Here is a 15,204-nt window from a genome sequence, read left to right as displayed (position 1 = left end):
AGCTATATTTACTATTAGCATGGGTATTGGCAATAAATAGCACTAGTTACAAAGAGTTTCTAGTTAAAACATTGGATGACCAACAAAAAAATATGTGACATTTATTAGATTGATAAGCACACTTGTGGTGCCCTTGGTCATTGTGTCATATAAAAATATATCTATCAAAAATGAATGAAGAGAGTAGCACTAGAAGTAATAGAACCGAACTGGTAAAGAAACTGTCAAAGCAGCGTGGCTGAATTAAGGTAACGAGGGGAATATTGGCCCTTGGAGCCCGGAGCACGCAAGGGGACTGTGACCGATTGACTCCAGTCCCGGCATTTGTGGAGCATGGCATCAAAGAGTCAAACTTTTCAGCTGGCAAGCCAAACACCCCAATTATCGGTCCATTCCATTCCATCAGCAGACAGGAGGATCACTAGTATACTGGTCAAGTAAAGAACAGCTCCTAGAGCCCCGTCACTGGAAAATTTAAAATGGTTTGTTCCTACGAGTTTTCAGCGAAAGTTAGGTGAATGAAGAGAAAATTTAAAGAACCGAGTCACTGACATGTGAGCTAGGGTGTCAAATTCTAAAAGACTTGCATTGTGTCGTATAGATTTCATGGAATCTAACGAAATTCAGATGTCCCAAACGGCATATCAGGCCCTGTGCTGTGACTTTGGGTGCCCAGTTTTCTCTTGCAAAGGTGAAAGATGTGAGTGGTGAACTATTCCCTTTCCAGCTTCCGGACACGAAGAGTTCAATGGCAGCAGCATCGTCAGTAACATGAAACTGGGCTACAGTATACTACTGGCCTACTGCTTGCACTGCCAGGGAGCTGAAACGAAGAAAGCGAACGGCAGAACATTGACTGGCCCCTGTTTAGATTTTTAAACATAAACCCGTAAACACAAAAAAAAAAGTTACATGAAATGTTTTGCCACATATATGGAGTACTAAATGAAGTCTATTTACAAAACTTTTTACATAAATGGACTGTAAATCACGAGACGAATCTAATGAGCATACTTAATCCATGATTTGAAAAAGTAATGCTACAGTAACAATCCGCTAATTATGGATTAATCATGAATTAATTAGCATCATTAGATTCGTCTCGCGATTTACAACCCATCGGTGTAAAAAGTTTTTATAAATAAACTTTATTTAGTACTTTAAATTAACAAAAATCCATCGAAAAAAATTTACGATCTATCTAAACACAGCCGGTAAAGGTACCCTTGCTGCTCGATCCTGGCTGCGGTGCGCTGTTGCTGCTTGCCTCCCATCAGTTCATGGCGTGTTGCCGTAGCCCAGGCCGCCGAGGATGAGCGGGGCGCTGGCGCCGCTGTACAGGTTGGGCCCGGGAGCCGCGGCCGAGGCGCTGCCGAGGTGGAGGTCGGAGGTGCCGTGCTGCGCGGCGTCGGCGGCGCGGCCGTCGGTGTCGGCGCCGTGGTCGTACAGGAGGCCCCGGAACAGGTGCCCGTTGATGGTCACCGCCGCCTGGTACGCGACCTCGCCGCCGCCGTCGTCGACGGACGTCACCCGCACGCACCGGAACACCGCCGGCCCCCGCACCTGCCGCGGCAGGTTGTCCTTGAACGACGCGGCTGCGGAGGACAAGGGGAATCGAGATGCTCAGCTGAGTGATCGATCTTCCCATCAGAACTGTGTCGCTGGGCAATTGTGAGAACAAGACGCCGGTGATGCGGTTACCTTGGTGGCTCGAGGAGGTGTCGAGGCTGCGAGGGGTGGTGGCGTTGGAGGTGGAGGTGCGGGAGTTGGTGGTCGCCGTGGCGGTCTGGCACGCGAGGCGGGGTTTCTTGGCAGCGGCGGGCGGAGCGGGGGGAGGTGGGGACGCGCCGGCCCCGGCTCCGGCGCCGGCGACCTGGAGGCGCTCCCGGCGGCGAGCGGCGGGCACCCAGGTGCTCCTGACGTGGGTGTCGCAGTCGAAGCCGCGGCTGTTGCAGCAGGTGCGGCAGCGGCTGTGCGCGCACCCCTTCTTGGCCTGGTTGCCGCAGTCGTGGCACGTCGCCGCGCCGGACCCGGAGCCGCGGCCCTGGTCCAGCATGGCGGCGAGGGCCTTCTTGCCGTCCAAAGCCCCCGCCGGGGGCTCCGGGTGCCAGAACTGGATGGCGCCCGCAGGCGGCTTCCCGGAGGCGGCGTCAGCGTCGACGAGGGTGCGCTGCGCCGCGGCGACGAGCGGGAACACGGGGTCGTCGGCGGCCGCCGCCGCGGCAGCCCGCTGGTGGTGGAACGAGCCCGCGGGCGAGACGACCAGCATCCCGACGTCACCGGCGGCGCCTACCGCCCCGTACCCGAGCGCGGCGGCGGCCTGGCGCGAGGCCGCGGGGCCCCAGAGCCCGGCCGCCAGCGAGCCCGCGCCGGGCCCCGCGGAGGCATTGAAGCCGAGGGAGAGGTCGTCCCCGCGGCCGCCGGGGGCCGCCGGCAGCCAGCCCGCGATCGCCGTGGCGTCCGATGGGAAGCGCCGCCCCGACGAGGACGCCACGCTTGCGGCTTGCGCGCTCGAGGAGGAGCTGAGCCGGGCAGAGCAGACAGGATCACGCACAGTGATCGATCGGGTGGGCTACGCGGAACAGGGGGGGAGGGGTGGGGGGGGGGGGGGGGGGGGAGCTTCCTCCTAAAGCTAGCTAGAAAGCGCAAGAACGCAGACACACTAGAGCGGCTAGAGGCTAGACTACGGCGCTGCCGCTCTGCTGCCCCCTTTCTCCCTGCCTCGCGTTTAGTTCCATTTGGTGAAAATTTTTTGGTGTCACGTCAATATTTGACCAGATGTCGGGAGGATTTTTCGAACACTAATTAAAAAACTAATTTCAGAACTCATTTGGAAACCATGAGACGAATCTTTTGAGGTCTTTGACCGCATCATTAGCACATGTGAGTTACTGTAGCACTTATGGCTAATCATGTACTAATTAGGCTCAAAAGATTTGTCTCGTCGTGTACATTCAAACTGTGTAATTAGTTTTGTTATTTAATTATATTTAGTGCTTCATACATGCGTTCAAAGGTGGAGATGAAAATTTTTGGGTGAAAATTTTTTGGAACTAAACGGGGCCTAAAAAAGAATCTCGCCTTGCGGGAGCACTCAAAAAGACCTAGCCTCTAGAGCCTACGCCCTAGCTAGGTAGCTATGGTCGCTGGCTTCGCCTCACCTCTACTCCTCTCTCTCTCTACGCGGCACAAGCTGCTTAATTGAAGTACTACTTTCTCGGTTCTTTTCCGCAGAGGCAGGCGAGAGGTGATGAGAGAGACGAAAGGAATGGGAGTAAATTCCCTGTATGCTATTGGAAAATTGAGGTGATCCCTTATGTGCCATTGGAAATTAGCTCATCCCTTCTATGCCATCGTTTTTAATTTTCCATCCCCTCCATGCCATTGCTGTTAAGTCTCCCTAACAGATCCGTTAAAGGGTACGGCGAAAAGACCAGAATACCCCTCCGTTCCCTCAACAGTTACTTCTTTTTTTCCCGAGCGGCCCACCCTCCCTCGCGCGGGAGGTCACCGTGCTCCCCTGCTCCCTCCATCGCCTCCTCGCGGCCTCCTCTCGAGCGGATCAGAGCGGCGGGGAGGACCGGTGGCGAGCAGGGCCGGCGCATCCTCCCGCCGCGGCACCTGCTCCCTCCTCCCTCCTCCGCGAGCGCCGCTGGATCTGGGCTCGGCGGCGTCGAGCTCCACGGCGCTGAGCTCGGGACGGCGAGCGGTGGCCGGCGCGCTTGACGGGCGGCGGCCCCTGTTTCGGTGAGGTGCGCGACCGGCCATGGAGCGTGGCCAGTGGTGAGCTTCGGTGAGCGCCGTGGTGAGCTACCGCCCGCCCAAGACCCCTCCGCCGCAACCCAGCCCATCGCCATGGCCCGCAGGCGCCGCCGCCCGCGCTGATGGCCACCCCACCCATAGCCACCGCACGCTCGAGGCACGGCACGGCCGCGGTGAGGCTAGCGCCTGCGACCCTGCGCGGAGGTGGCATCGCCGGCGCGCAAAGCCAGCGCCCGCGGCCCTGCGCGGATGGGAGGAGCCAGGGCGGCGCGGCCGCCGGAGAGGAGCCAGGGGCGGCGGGATCTTGGGGTTCAATGCAGGGGAGGGAGGAGGGGCGCCGGCAGCCGAGGTCGAGCTCGCAGGCCGCCCGCCCGCCGCCGCAGGGGAGAGAGGAGGGGCGCCGGCTGCCAAGCTTGTTGCAGCGCCGTCCAAGATCCCGCCAGGCCTCTGCACGCGGCTGCAAGCTCCAGGGGGCGCTCGCCGGTGCCGCGGTCACGCGCGCTCCTCCCACCTGCGCCACGGGCAGCCAGCGGCGGAGGACGGCGCGCAGGCCTCGCCGGAGCGCCGGCACGAGGATGAGGCCTGCTCGCCGGCCGCCGCCGCCGCTGCCGCCGCCCCATCGACCGCAGTCCGTGCGGCATCGCGTGCGCGCGTTCCTGCCGCGGCCAGCGTCGTGCCGTCCCGCCCCGCGGCCGCGGGAGGGGGTCCGGGTGACTGGCGAGCAGTGCCTTGAGGTCGGCGAGCTCGCGGAGCTCGGACAGCAGGAGCGCGGCGGCGAAGCGTGCGCGCGCGAGCCGAGCGGCGGCAGGCGAGGGCGCGTGCGGGCCGAGCGGCAAGGCGTGCACGCGCGGGGGCAATGCGGCGGCATGCGCACGCGGGCGGTGGGGCTGCATGCGCGCTCGGCGGTGGTGCAACGGCGGCGTGCGCTCGCAGGCCGAGCGGCAGACGCAGCCATGGAGAGGAGGCCGAGCGGCAGCCGCAGCCATGGAGGGAGAGAGAGAAGGGAGCCATGGAGATGGAGAGGGGAGATTTCTTCAAAAGAAAAAAAAGAAATGGAGAGGGGAGTGGCGAGCGGGGCCACAGCAGCTAACGCCCAGCTAACGGCTCAGAGTAACAGAATGGCACATAAGGGATGCAATATTAAAACTAGTGGCATAGAAGGGAGGGACTATTTTTCAATGGCACATAGAGGATGAGTTATATTTCTTGATGGCATAGAAGGAATTAACTCAAGGAATGGAGGGGGGAGACGAGAGAGAGAATCGATGGATCGATCGATCGTCGGCGTGGGGACCGGCCGCGGCGGGCTCTGGGAAATTCCTCTGCGCGGGAGGGGATGGATCGCCACCCGGCCTCTGGGCTTTGGGCAGGCGGGAACTCTGGGGGCGTCTGGCTCGCTGCCCCTCCTGCGGCTGCGCCTGCGGCCGCCGCCTGCGCGGCAGGACTGCAGCAGGAGGCTGCTGCCGCGGCGCGCGTTAAAAGCTGGCCCCGGGCGGCTGCGCGCCCCGCGCAGGCGACCTGAGCCGAGATGCGATGCGCCGCGCCGCGCCGCGCTCCATGGTCGGAACGGGAACGGGAACGCGACGGCCGACGGGGTCGCTGCCGGTGCCCGGGTGCGGTAATGGCGCGGCAGGTCCTCCGCCCTTTTCTCCACGGATCGGCAGGACCAGGGGCTAGGGCTAGCTGCTACTACCCACGTACCCCCCGGCTAGGGTGGTAGGCGGAGGACTTGTGGGGTGGGGAGGTGCTCGCTCGATCCATGGCGTCGCGTAGCTGCGGCGCTCTTGTAACACCCCTCAATTAGCTCCTTAATCTTAATTAGGAGTGTTAAACGAAAATTTGAAGTTTCAAATTGCTCACAAATGGGTCAAATATGTCAAGCCCACGTGTTCCCTTCTCCCTCTCTCCCGTGCGTGGTCACCGTGGCCAAATTGGCCATGGCGCCGCTCGCGAGGTGCGTCCCCGCCCATACCGTCCTTATCTCGCTCGCAGGCAAGCTCGCTCCTCTCCCGAAGCCTCTCCATGCTGCCTGAGCAGCCCACGCCTCTCTCCTTCTCGCGCGAGCGCCGAGCCATGGTCGCCGCCTCCGCCTAGCTCGCCGTGGAGCTCCCTCCTCCGGCCTCCCTCGGCCCGAACCGACCCGCCCACAAGCTTCCTCACGCCCCACCGGTGCTCCTCGGCCCGAGCCTGCCCCGAATTGGTCGCCGGAACCTCGCCGTGGGCGCTCACCGCCGCCGCCGGGCGCCTGCTTCCGTCGCCGGCCCTCTTCCGGCTACCCCGGCATCAACCGAGACCACCCAGAGGTAGCTCTCGAGTCTCTCATGCTCCTCCACCCCTCCCTCGCCGCCAGGAAACCCCCCATGGTCGGAATCGTCGTTTCCCTTTCTCCCCTGCTTCAAAATCGCGACCAGGGACCTTGTGCGACAATTGAAACAAGTTCAGGGGCCTATATGCACAACCGTAGACTCATATGAATAGTGTTGCGAAGGGTTATTTTTCAATAAATTGGCTGAAACTTTGAAAAATCATAGTAAATCATAGAAAAATCAGAAAAATACAAACTAAAATTTTTTGGATTCCTTGTTCTAAGATCTGCAACTTTCCTTACAGGTTGATCTTTAGTTTCTTAATAGTTTTTTCTCTAGTTTACATATTAGTTTAAGTGGCTGTAAACTTTGAAAATGCATAGTAAATCATGAAAAAATCATAAAATAGAAAATAAAGATGTTTTGGAATTCTTGTGATTAGATCTATGCAATAAACCTATAATATGCCATGTGTTGGTAGAAAAATATTGTCCTAGAATTTTATTCATGCTTGTTAGGGATAAAATCATATATGTAGTTATGTTGCTCCTTTTTGCTATGAAATTTTTATGGTAGATTAGTCATGTGATGTATGTAATGTGGTAAAAGTTTCAGATTTATTAGTGCATGTGTGCATGAGTGTGCATGAGTTATTGATTTAACTTGGTTAGTGTTTAATAAATAGTTTATGAGTAATAGGAATATGCATAAATAATTATGCTTGCTGATGAATCATGAAAACTTCATGCTAGGGTTGTTTTCTATTGTTTTATCACTAGTAAATATTTTATGTTCGGAACATATAGGTTGCTAATCAAAAATAATTTTTATTAGTAGTTAGACATGTTCTATTAGAAATAATAATTTCTTTACATATAAGATCATGATAAATTTATGTAAAATACTTTGTTAAGTATAATTACAGGATATAATCAGTTAGAATTAGTTTGTGCTATTAAATTGTACTCGTGCAACTTATTTTGTTCCTAGCATGTGTAATTTATCTTGTTTTGTGCCATGTAAATATAACATTAGGTGTCACACTTAAATACACACCACCTTAGTTCTTTAGGTAGTTACTCATGCTTGGTTCTCTGTAAACGAGTGTCCAATGAGGTAAGTTCAGAAGAGAGTAATTATAATGTTAAGTATCACTTTTACCACCTAATAAATTTCACCTATGTTACTGTAGTTTAAGTCTTACATGTTTGTAACTAAAGGTACTTAATGTATATAGATGATGCAATTAATATGTGGTAGACTTCTTATTCTTGTGACGATATCCATGATGCCTTGTTAGCTTTAATCACTAGGGCAAGTAACTTCATAAGACAAATCTCAAGGATGAACTAGTCCTTCGGGTGAGGATGAGTGATCAACCTTAGTACGATTTGTACATTACTTCTTTACGACAACGTACCACGCATTACTTTCTGGTCGTCTTTAGAATATGTGCTTATGCCTCTTTTGTGCATGCATGTGCATCTATGCATATCATTTAGGTACGAGGTTAGATCAATTGAAGGACGATTGGAACATAAAGATGGGGAAAACTCCAAAAGATGGTGTGTTAGTTTCTATCCAGAAGGTGGTGGATTATCTATCATGAAGCTCCAACCTACTAACTTATAGTGATACTTTACTCCCAAGCAAGCCCCGGTGCACATCCTATTATTTGAAATTATGACACCTATATATGTATTTATTACTTGTGCATTACGTTTCAGGAGTTGATTGGAACCCTAGTTGCATGATCCCTAAGTTTCCCTGAATTATACTAGCATGTATAGGACGATAGAAATGCTATGCTTAATACTTCTCGATAGAAGTCGAGTGACTTTTTGCACTCGCGAGATATAGGATACTTAGAAGTCGAGTAATTTCCGGTTACTCGCGAGATATAGGTTATATACTTATATACAGTACCTGAGTTGTTGAAATTGACATGGAAATATGAGACCGGGCGTGGAATGATGATGATGTATAGGTATGGCAGCAGGACAGGGTTCCTGGGTGTCTTAGCCCGTCCGAGTCGATTGAGGACCGTACCGTTGTCTGGCCCTGTTGATCGAGTTTGAATTGTAATAACCGCATACTGGGAGTATGAGGTAGTCGAAACCGGTAAGCTTAGTACTGTCTTGTTTCGAAAGAACAGAACTTCTACCCAGCCCTTAGGGCAGTCGAGTGGCCGCGGAGAATTGGGATGCATATGTTACTTTTTGGTGGTCTCTCGTAGGGCTCGGTTGACTATATGCAGGTGGGACGGTTCTGTAGTTCGAGGCGGAGAGGGGAATGGTTGGTTCGTATTGTCCGACGGGGCAAATATGTGCCGTGTGGGTTATGTCCACCTTGCAAGGTTAAATCGGATCAATTCGCCGTCAGTCGCTCTCGGATATGAGCAACCTGATCGCAGCACCGCATCGTAGTAATGAGATGGAATATTAATGTATATGTTGAAGGAAATGTTGAGATTACTAATTGATCTTCTATTATGTTTGTTTTAGAAAAGGTTCTGCAAATGCCTAGAGGATATTAATTTATATAGAATGTGAGCTAAAATATTGAAAGTAAGGATCCACCCTTAGACGATTTTCTGCAAATAATCCACAGCCAGAAAGCCTGGCATGTTTAGATAATGGGCTATGTATACCCATAGTCTAGTAAGTCTTGCTGAGTATTAGTATACTCAGGGTTTGTTGTTTACCCTGTTTCCGGTATAAAAGCTAACCAGGATTAACATCGGTGGGCTCGATGTGACATCCTCACGTCTCCGTAGTTATCGTTTTATTTCAATTTATTTCGGTTGGTTTCTAATGAAAATCTTCCTCAGGTTAGACTCTCTCTACTGCTGATATTATCTATTATGTGAACTTTAATTTGTAAAAGTTATTTTGTAAATACCTTAACATTATTTACTATTTTGTAAAATTTTATCATGCTGGTACCGTCTGCGCTCGCCGTCGCGCGAGACTTCTGGTGTGTTTCGATCGGCCTGTGGGTTGAAAACAAACTATCAAATTGCACTTAATTAAGCTAATACGCCTGATGCGTTCAAATAATGGCCATTACATTTAATTAAGTTTTTTAATTTGACGGTTCTGTCACACTCCTGCCACGCCTAGGAGTACGTTGCGTTGCCAAGGGCTGGGACGGCAGGTCACGTCCGGTTCTGATCCGGCTGGCGGATCTGCCCTGCATGCACCGAGCAATTTTCAGTTCGATTTTTATTTTTGTTTCAGTTTGGAATTTATCTTGACTTTTGCCCCTGGTGGACTCCAAATAAATTCCGTTCGTAGATTCACTGTAATGGAAGAGCCCTTTAAAATACTATCTATCTACTCTCTTCTTTTTAGAAAAAAAGTACTAACGACAATAGCTGAGGTAAAACAAATCATTGTCATCCTTTTCTTTCCACGAAGTGAAAAGGGACACTAGCTACGGGCCAAAGATGTCATTTTCGAGTGGTTAATATATGAGGCCTAAGTTTTGCCCCTACGTTCTCGAGGTAGATTGTTGGCTCAAAGAACTATTTCATATTTGGCGCGATGGCATCAGATATCTTCTATTTTGTATCCATTTAAATGTACATATATTTTAATTTTACCACACATCCTATTTTTTGCCACCCGCATATAAAGAGTGTTATCTTTTGCCACCCAAAATAAGGAGAGTTATTATAGTCAGAATACGATGACAAGATTAACGGTTAGCAGCTAACCTCGTCAGAACTAGCCATGAGGAGGAGCACGGTTCTTCGCTTGTAAAGACTAAAGAGCATCTCCAGCATACTACTTTCTTTCCCCAATAAGCTTTTAATATTGAGAAAAGTTTAAGCATCTCTTTCATTTTCTCAATATACTGTCAATATTGGGAAAAGATACGTTTCGGCAGTTCTCTAATAAACTGTCAATACGAAATTGCTTAGCAGTGTGCATCAGCTAGGAACAAATTAGCTAAGGGCAATAGCTAACAAATAATTGTCATCCTTTTCTTTCCACGAACTGAAAAGAGACGCTAGCTACGGGCCAAAGATGTCATTTTGGAGTGGTTGTATATGAGGCCTAAGTTTTGCCCCCTACGTTCTAGAGGTAGATTGGCTCAACGAACTACTGCTTCCTCCGTTTATAAAAAAAAATACAATTATAGAACCTGTGCTGGTCAAACTAGTTTAAATTTGATCAAATTTATAGTAACAATATTAGCGCTTATGTCTCTAAATAAATTTATTATAAAAATATACTATATAGCTAATTTAATGATATTTTTTGTATCATGAATGTTATTACTTTTTTATATAACTTTGGTTAAAGTTCAAATTGATTGACTTATTGAAAAGCGAGAATTATATTCTTTCATGGATGAGGGAGTACATATTTGGCACGATGACATCGGGTATCTTTGTTTTGTGTTGTTTAGTGTATCTATCTATACTATTAAACTGGAAACAAATGAAACCCTTTTTCACCAAAATTAGTCACACTGTGACCCTCATGGAGGTTACACTTGTCGGGCCAAAGGTTTGTCAAAGAGAGTGTAGACCAACAAAATTGATAGAAGAAAAATATTTCCACCAAAATTTTGATTATTTTTTACACCAAGCATTCATCTATCCACTTCTTGTACCCCCATATTACTTTTCTTTGACACACATCTTACTTTCCTTTGCACAATCGTTCACCCATAATTCACGTATTATTTTTGGAAGGGTAACAATTGACATCATTGCTTTATGGTAGGACCTATATTTCACATTATTATTTAATTGGAAGGATAATAATTGATATTAATATTTTATGAAAAAAGGAAAGATGTGAATTATTTTTGAAAGGAAATAAATGACATGCATCCACTCATAATTCGTGTCATTATTTGTTTTAGAAGAATAATAAATGATATTATTATTTTATGGAAGAATATATATATTATTTTTGGAAGAAAATAAATGACATTTTCCACTGTGACTAGCCTGAGTTTTGTTTGAATGAGACAGAGCTAATAATTGTTTCGCGAAGAATAGTTGTTTCATATTTGGATAAGTAAAAAATTAGCATATATCCAAGTTGGTCTTATATACTTTTAGTTCAAAATCGTAAGATTAGAGTCCGATCTGTTTAGGGTCCAGTTTTTAAATAATCTAAGTCAAATTTTACGACCATTTACCATCCTTATTAGTTGTATCTCTGTGTTTTACGACCATTTACAATATTCATGGAGTATAGGCCTTGTTTAGTTGCGGCTGTAACGATTTTGAAATACAATCTTTTTTCACATTTGAAGTATTAAATATAAACTAATTATAAAACTCGTATGTAAACTACGAGATGATTTCTAAAGACTAATTAATTTGTCATTAGCGCATGATACTGTAGTAATTTAGTGTTTAATCATGATCTAATTAGGCTCATTATATTTGTCTCGTAAATTACAAACAAATTATGCAATTAATTTTTTATTTCATCTAGATTCAATACTCCATGCGATTTTCATTCGACGTAATAGTTTTGAAATTTCGATTTTTGCGAGCCATAAGTTCCTCGTGCGAATCAACATTGACGGCAGTGAATTTTTCCAAAACCCGAATTCCTCCGGAGCTTGTCGGCACTGCAGAAACTTTCGCACCCGCCCATCGCTCGAGGACGCGCATTGGGCGCGCGCGCCGCGGGCCGCCGGGGCGATCGGCGACGGACCGATTATTGGCGGCCGCGTACGGTGCCGCGCGCGTGCGCAGACGGCACAGACCCTCGCCGGCCGTTGTTGGCGCCGCGGCGCGTGGGGGGCCACCGCCTGCCGCCTCCGGCCGCCCGCACAGTACCGTGCTTGCCACTGTACTCGGCCCCGGCGGCCGGCCGGCCGGCCTCCGTGAATCTAGCCAGCCCAGGCAGCCCCGGCCTGCTCTGCCGCCGCCGCTGCGAATCAGATCAATCCATTTATGTTGCCCTGTCTTCCTGCGCGCGTCACGTTCTCTCTCTCCCTTTCCTCGCGCTGTCTGTGTCTGTGTCTGCCCCCACACTCCTCTCCAGCTCCCCTCCTGCTGCTGCCGCCTGCTTTCGCTTCTCCTCGGTTGGCTGCATGCGCACAGCGGCGCGGCGGCACCAGCCTTCCAGTGATCCAGTCCCGAGCCGGGACGGGCGGGTCCCCTGGAGGAGCTCCGCGCCCGTCAGGCCGTCAGGCCAGGCGGCGGCTGCCGGCTGGCGGTTCGCCTGCCTCGGGGCCTCTCCATCGATCGATCTCTGTGCGCGTGGCGCCACCACGAGCTGGACTGGGCAAAGCCCAAGCCGCGTTTCCTTTCCGCCTCTTTCCCTGTGTGTGCCCGGCCTTTTTTCTTGACTTCTCGTGAGCGGACGGGGGGACTGGCCGCCGGAAGCCGCCTTGACGGATGCGCGCCGGGGGGCGGGGGCAAAGCCGCAGAGGCGACGGCTGCCTCGGTAGAGGAGGGGGACGCGATTGATGGGATGGAAGCAGCACGGTCAAAGCTGCAGACGGGCCACCCGGGCGTTGTTTTCCTCGCCGTTCCAGCTCGAACTACGCGCAGGGTTGGGAACCGGTCCGGTTTGGGTCAAACCGGTCCGGTCCGGTTCCGGTTTGGGCCGGTACCAAACTGGCCCAAATTCAAAATTTAAATTTAAATTCTAAAAAATTCCTAAAAATACTTCAAGGTGCGACGAATCTAATGGTGTCAAATTTTCTCAAAAATTCGTTCATTTAGTATAGTTTGCGGGGATTTTAAGTTAAACAAAAAAACGTGCATACAAAAGTATACAAATACAATGTAAAAGTAGTACAAAAGAGGGTTGAGGGTTCATTTAGACTAAAATATGTTATATAAATATTTATTTAGTATAATTTGATTTGAAGTTAAACAAAAAAAACGTGCATACAAAAGTATACAAATACAATGTAAAAGTAGTACAAAAGAGAGTTGGAGGGTTCATTTAGACTAAAATATGTTATACAAATATTTATTTAGTATACTTTGCGGACATTTGAATTTAAACCAAAAAAAGAAAAAAAATTGAATTTGACCGGTTACCAGTAAAACCGGCCGGTATACCGGTACGAACCGGTTGAACTACACCATTTGAATTCAAATTTGAATTACACCGGTTCCGACCGGTAACCGGCCAAACCGGACCGGTATACCGGTAACGGAGGCCGGCGGTTACCGGACACCGGTCAGATATTAAAACCCTGACTACGCGGGTCCTCGTAGCTCCAGTGCCAACCCAAAACACCACCAGTTTTTAATAATTTTCCGTGTCACTCATATGACATTACTCATAAAAACTACTCTTTCTATTTTTATTTATATGTTATATTAAATTTATTTTAAGTCAAATTTGATACACTTAGACCATGTTTAATTTCTAAAAAAAATCTACAGTATTTGTCACATTGAATCTTTAGACACATGCATGGAGTATTAATTATAGTTAAAAAATAAAATAATTATACTATATAACCATTTCATACGAGATGAATCTTTTTAAACCTAATTAGTTTATAATTGAACATTAATTATCAAATAACAACGAAATGTGCTATAGTACTAAAATCCAAACTTTTTTGCGAACTAAACACAACCTAATTTCTCTGTTCGGTTGGCCGTGACTGATGCTGATTTGCTGTGAGAGAAAAATACTGGTGGTTGCTGGCTGGTGCTGATTTCATGTGAGAGAAAAGTATTGTTGCTGGTTACAGTATCATACACAACATATTACTCATAAAAACTAATCTCTCTATTTTTATTTACGTGCCATATTAGGTTTGTTCTAAGTCAAATTTGATAAACTTTTACCAAACTTATAGAAACCAATAATAACATTTACAATACCAATTTCGTTTAATTGAATCCACCATAAAGTATACATTGATAGTGCGTAAGTTGGATAGTATACTTATTGGTATATTTTTCTATAGATTTGGTCAAAATTGGCTAAGTTTGACTTAGGACAAACCTAATATGACATGTAAATAAAAATGAAGAGAATATATATTCCTAATGGATGATTTCTCCAAAATAAATTGCTATCAAGTCATATCATTTCTCTCTCTCCCCCTGAATCCTCTCTCTTTGTCTTGATTTTCGGATAGACATGGTTTCTTGTATTAGACCTGGTTTCTTCATATTTTTTCTCTTCTTATTAATTCTTCTGCTACCTAAGTTTTTTACTTACATGGCAATGTGTTTAATGGAAACCAGCTGAGTTAGAGGGTTGAGACTGCTCTAGTGCATCCTAAATTTTTAAGCAGTTTTTAGAGCATACTCCCTCTATTTTTGAATATAGGGGTATTTTGTAAGCAGATTGTGAAGGCAGAGAAAAAGTGCATGTATCTCTTGTTATAGCATGTTCAATAAATCAACTGATTAGTTTTTAGCTACCTGCAGCAAAACTAAAAAGATTAGCATGGCTTTTTACTCTCTTGACCCACCGCAATTGATTCCTTTACAAAACTAGCAACAAAACCAAAGACATTAGCATACCCTTTTATCCAAAGGTACATTTGGTTACAAATTTTAAACTCTCCAGTACCTTGCATTTTTGGATGGAGGGAGTATAGTATTGTAATTGATCGTGTCATAGAAGAGAAATGGTTGTACGTGCCATTTCATAATTCTCTTTTATTTTTATTTGTATATCGTATTAGATTTGTTCTAAATCAAACTTAACTAATTTTCATCAAATCTTTTAAAAAAATATTATAAAAACTATACTATCTAACCTATGCACTATCAAGATATACTTCATAGTAGATTTAATAAAACAAATTTAGTAGAGTAAATGTTATTTTTTTTATAAGTTTGATCAAAATTTAGCAAGTTTGACTTAGGACAAACTTAATACGAGACATAAACTTCCTCTGTTTTTATTTACATATCATATTAGATTTATTCTAAATCAAAGTTGGTGAACTTTGACCAAATTTATAGAAAAAAAACTAATAATATTCACAATTCTAAATTTATTTCATTAAATTCACCATGACTATAGGGTGCAGTGCGTATGTTGGAGAGTATAGTTTTTACTTCCCCTCCTTTCCCTTTTATAAGGTACCAATAATTTGACTATTGGTGTTTAACTTTCATAATATAAACTTCATATAGTTAGATTGGTAATCAAGTATACTTTATCATGAA

The 15,204-nt window shown here is 47.2% G+C and overlaps 1 protein-coding gene and 1 long non-coding RNA gene across 3 annotated transcripts; one reads left to right on the top strand and one right to left on the bottom strand.

The window, feature by feature from the left end:
- Positions 1-701: 701 nt before the first annotated feature.
- On the bottom strand, positions 702-2,571 carry LOC120698862 (protein LATERAL ROOT PRIMORDIUM 1-like). Of its 2 annotated transcripts, XR_005685051.1 has the most exons (3): positions 1,702-2,367; positions 1,225-1,595; positions 702-863 (listed from the first exon to the last, which is right to left on the bottom strand). XR_005685051.1 is itself a non-coding variant. In XM_039982618.1 (2 exons), exons 1-2 carry the CDS (start codon positions 2,267-2,269, stop codon positions 1,279-1,281), a joined length of 885 nt encoding a protein of 294 aa, XP_039838552.1. In that variant the 5' UTR covers positions 2,270-2,571; the 3' UTR covers positions 1,120-1,278. The 2 variants fall into 2 exon arrangements, 1 of the variants encoding a protein (XP_039838552.1); XM_039982618.1 differs by lacking the exon at positions 702-863 and having other exon boundaries at positions 1,120-1,595; positions 1,702-2,571.
- A 2,430-nt stretch (positions 2,572-5,001) lies between these two features.
- Positions 5,002-7,821, top strand: LOC120698860. The gene is made up of 2 exons (XR_005685050.1): positions 5,002-6,065; positions 7,571-7,821. It is a non-coding gene; the product is annotated as an uncharacterized LOC120698860 (long non-coding RNA).
- Positions 7,822-15,204: the final 7,383 nt, after the last annotated feature.

The sequence above is a fragment of the Panicum virgatum genome, chromosome 3K (assembly GCF_016808335.1).
Source record: "Panicum virgatum strain AP13 chromosome 3K, P.virgatum_v5, whole genome shotgun sequence".
Taxonomy (NCBI): Eukaryota; Viridiplantae; Streptophyta; class Magnoliopsida; order Poales; family Poaceae; genus Panicum; species Panicum virgatum.
The sequence above is the reverse complement of the archived record's forward strand: the minus strand, read 5'-3'. Positions and strand labels throughout refer to the sequence as shown.

Excerpts from the sequence above, each read along its gene's own strand:
- LOC120698862 (XM_039982618.1), bottom strand. The coding sequence starts at position 2,269 with ATGCTGGTCGTCTCGCCCGCGGGCTCGTTCCACCACCAGCGGGCTGCC. Across the intron at positions 1,596-1,701 it reads CACCTCCTCGAGCCACCAAG|CCGCGTCGTTCAAGGACAAC; the intron begins GTAACCGCATCA and ends TGTCCTCCGCAG.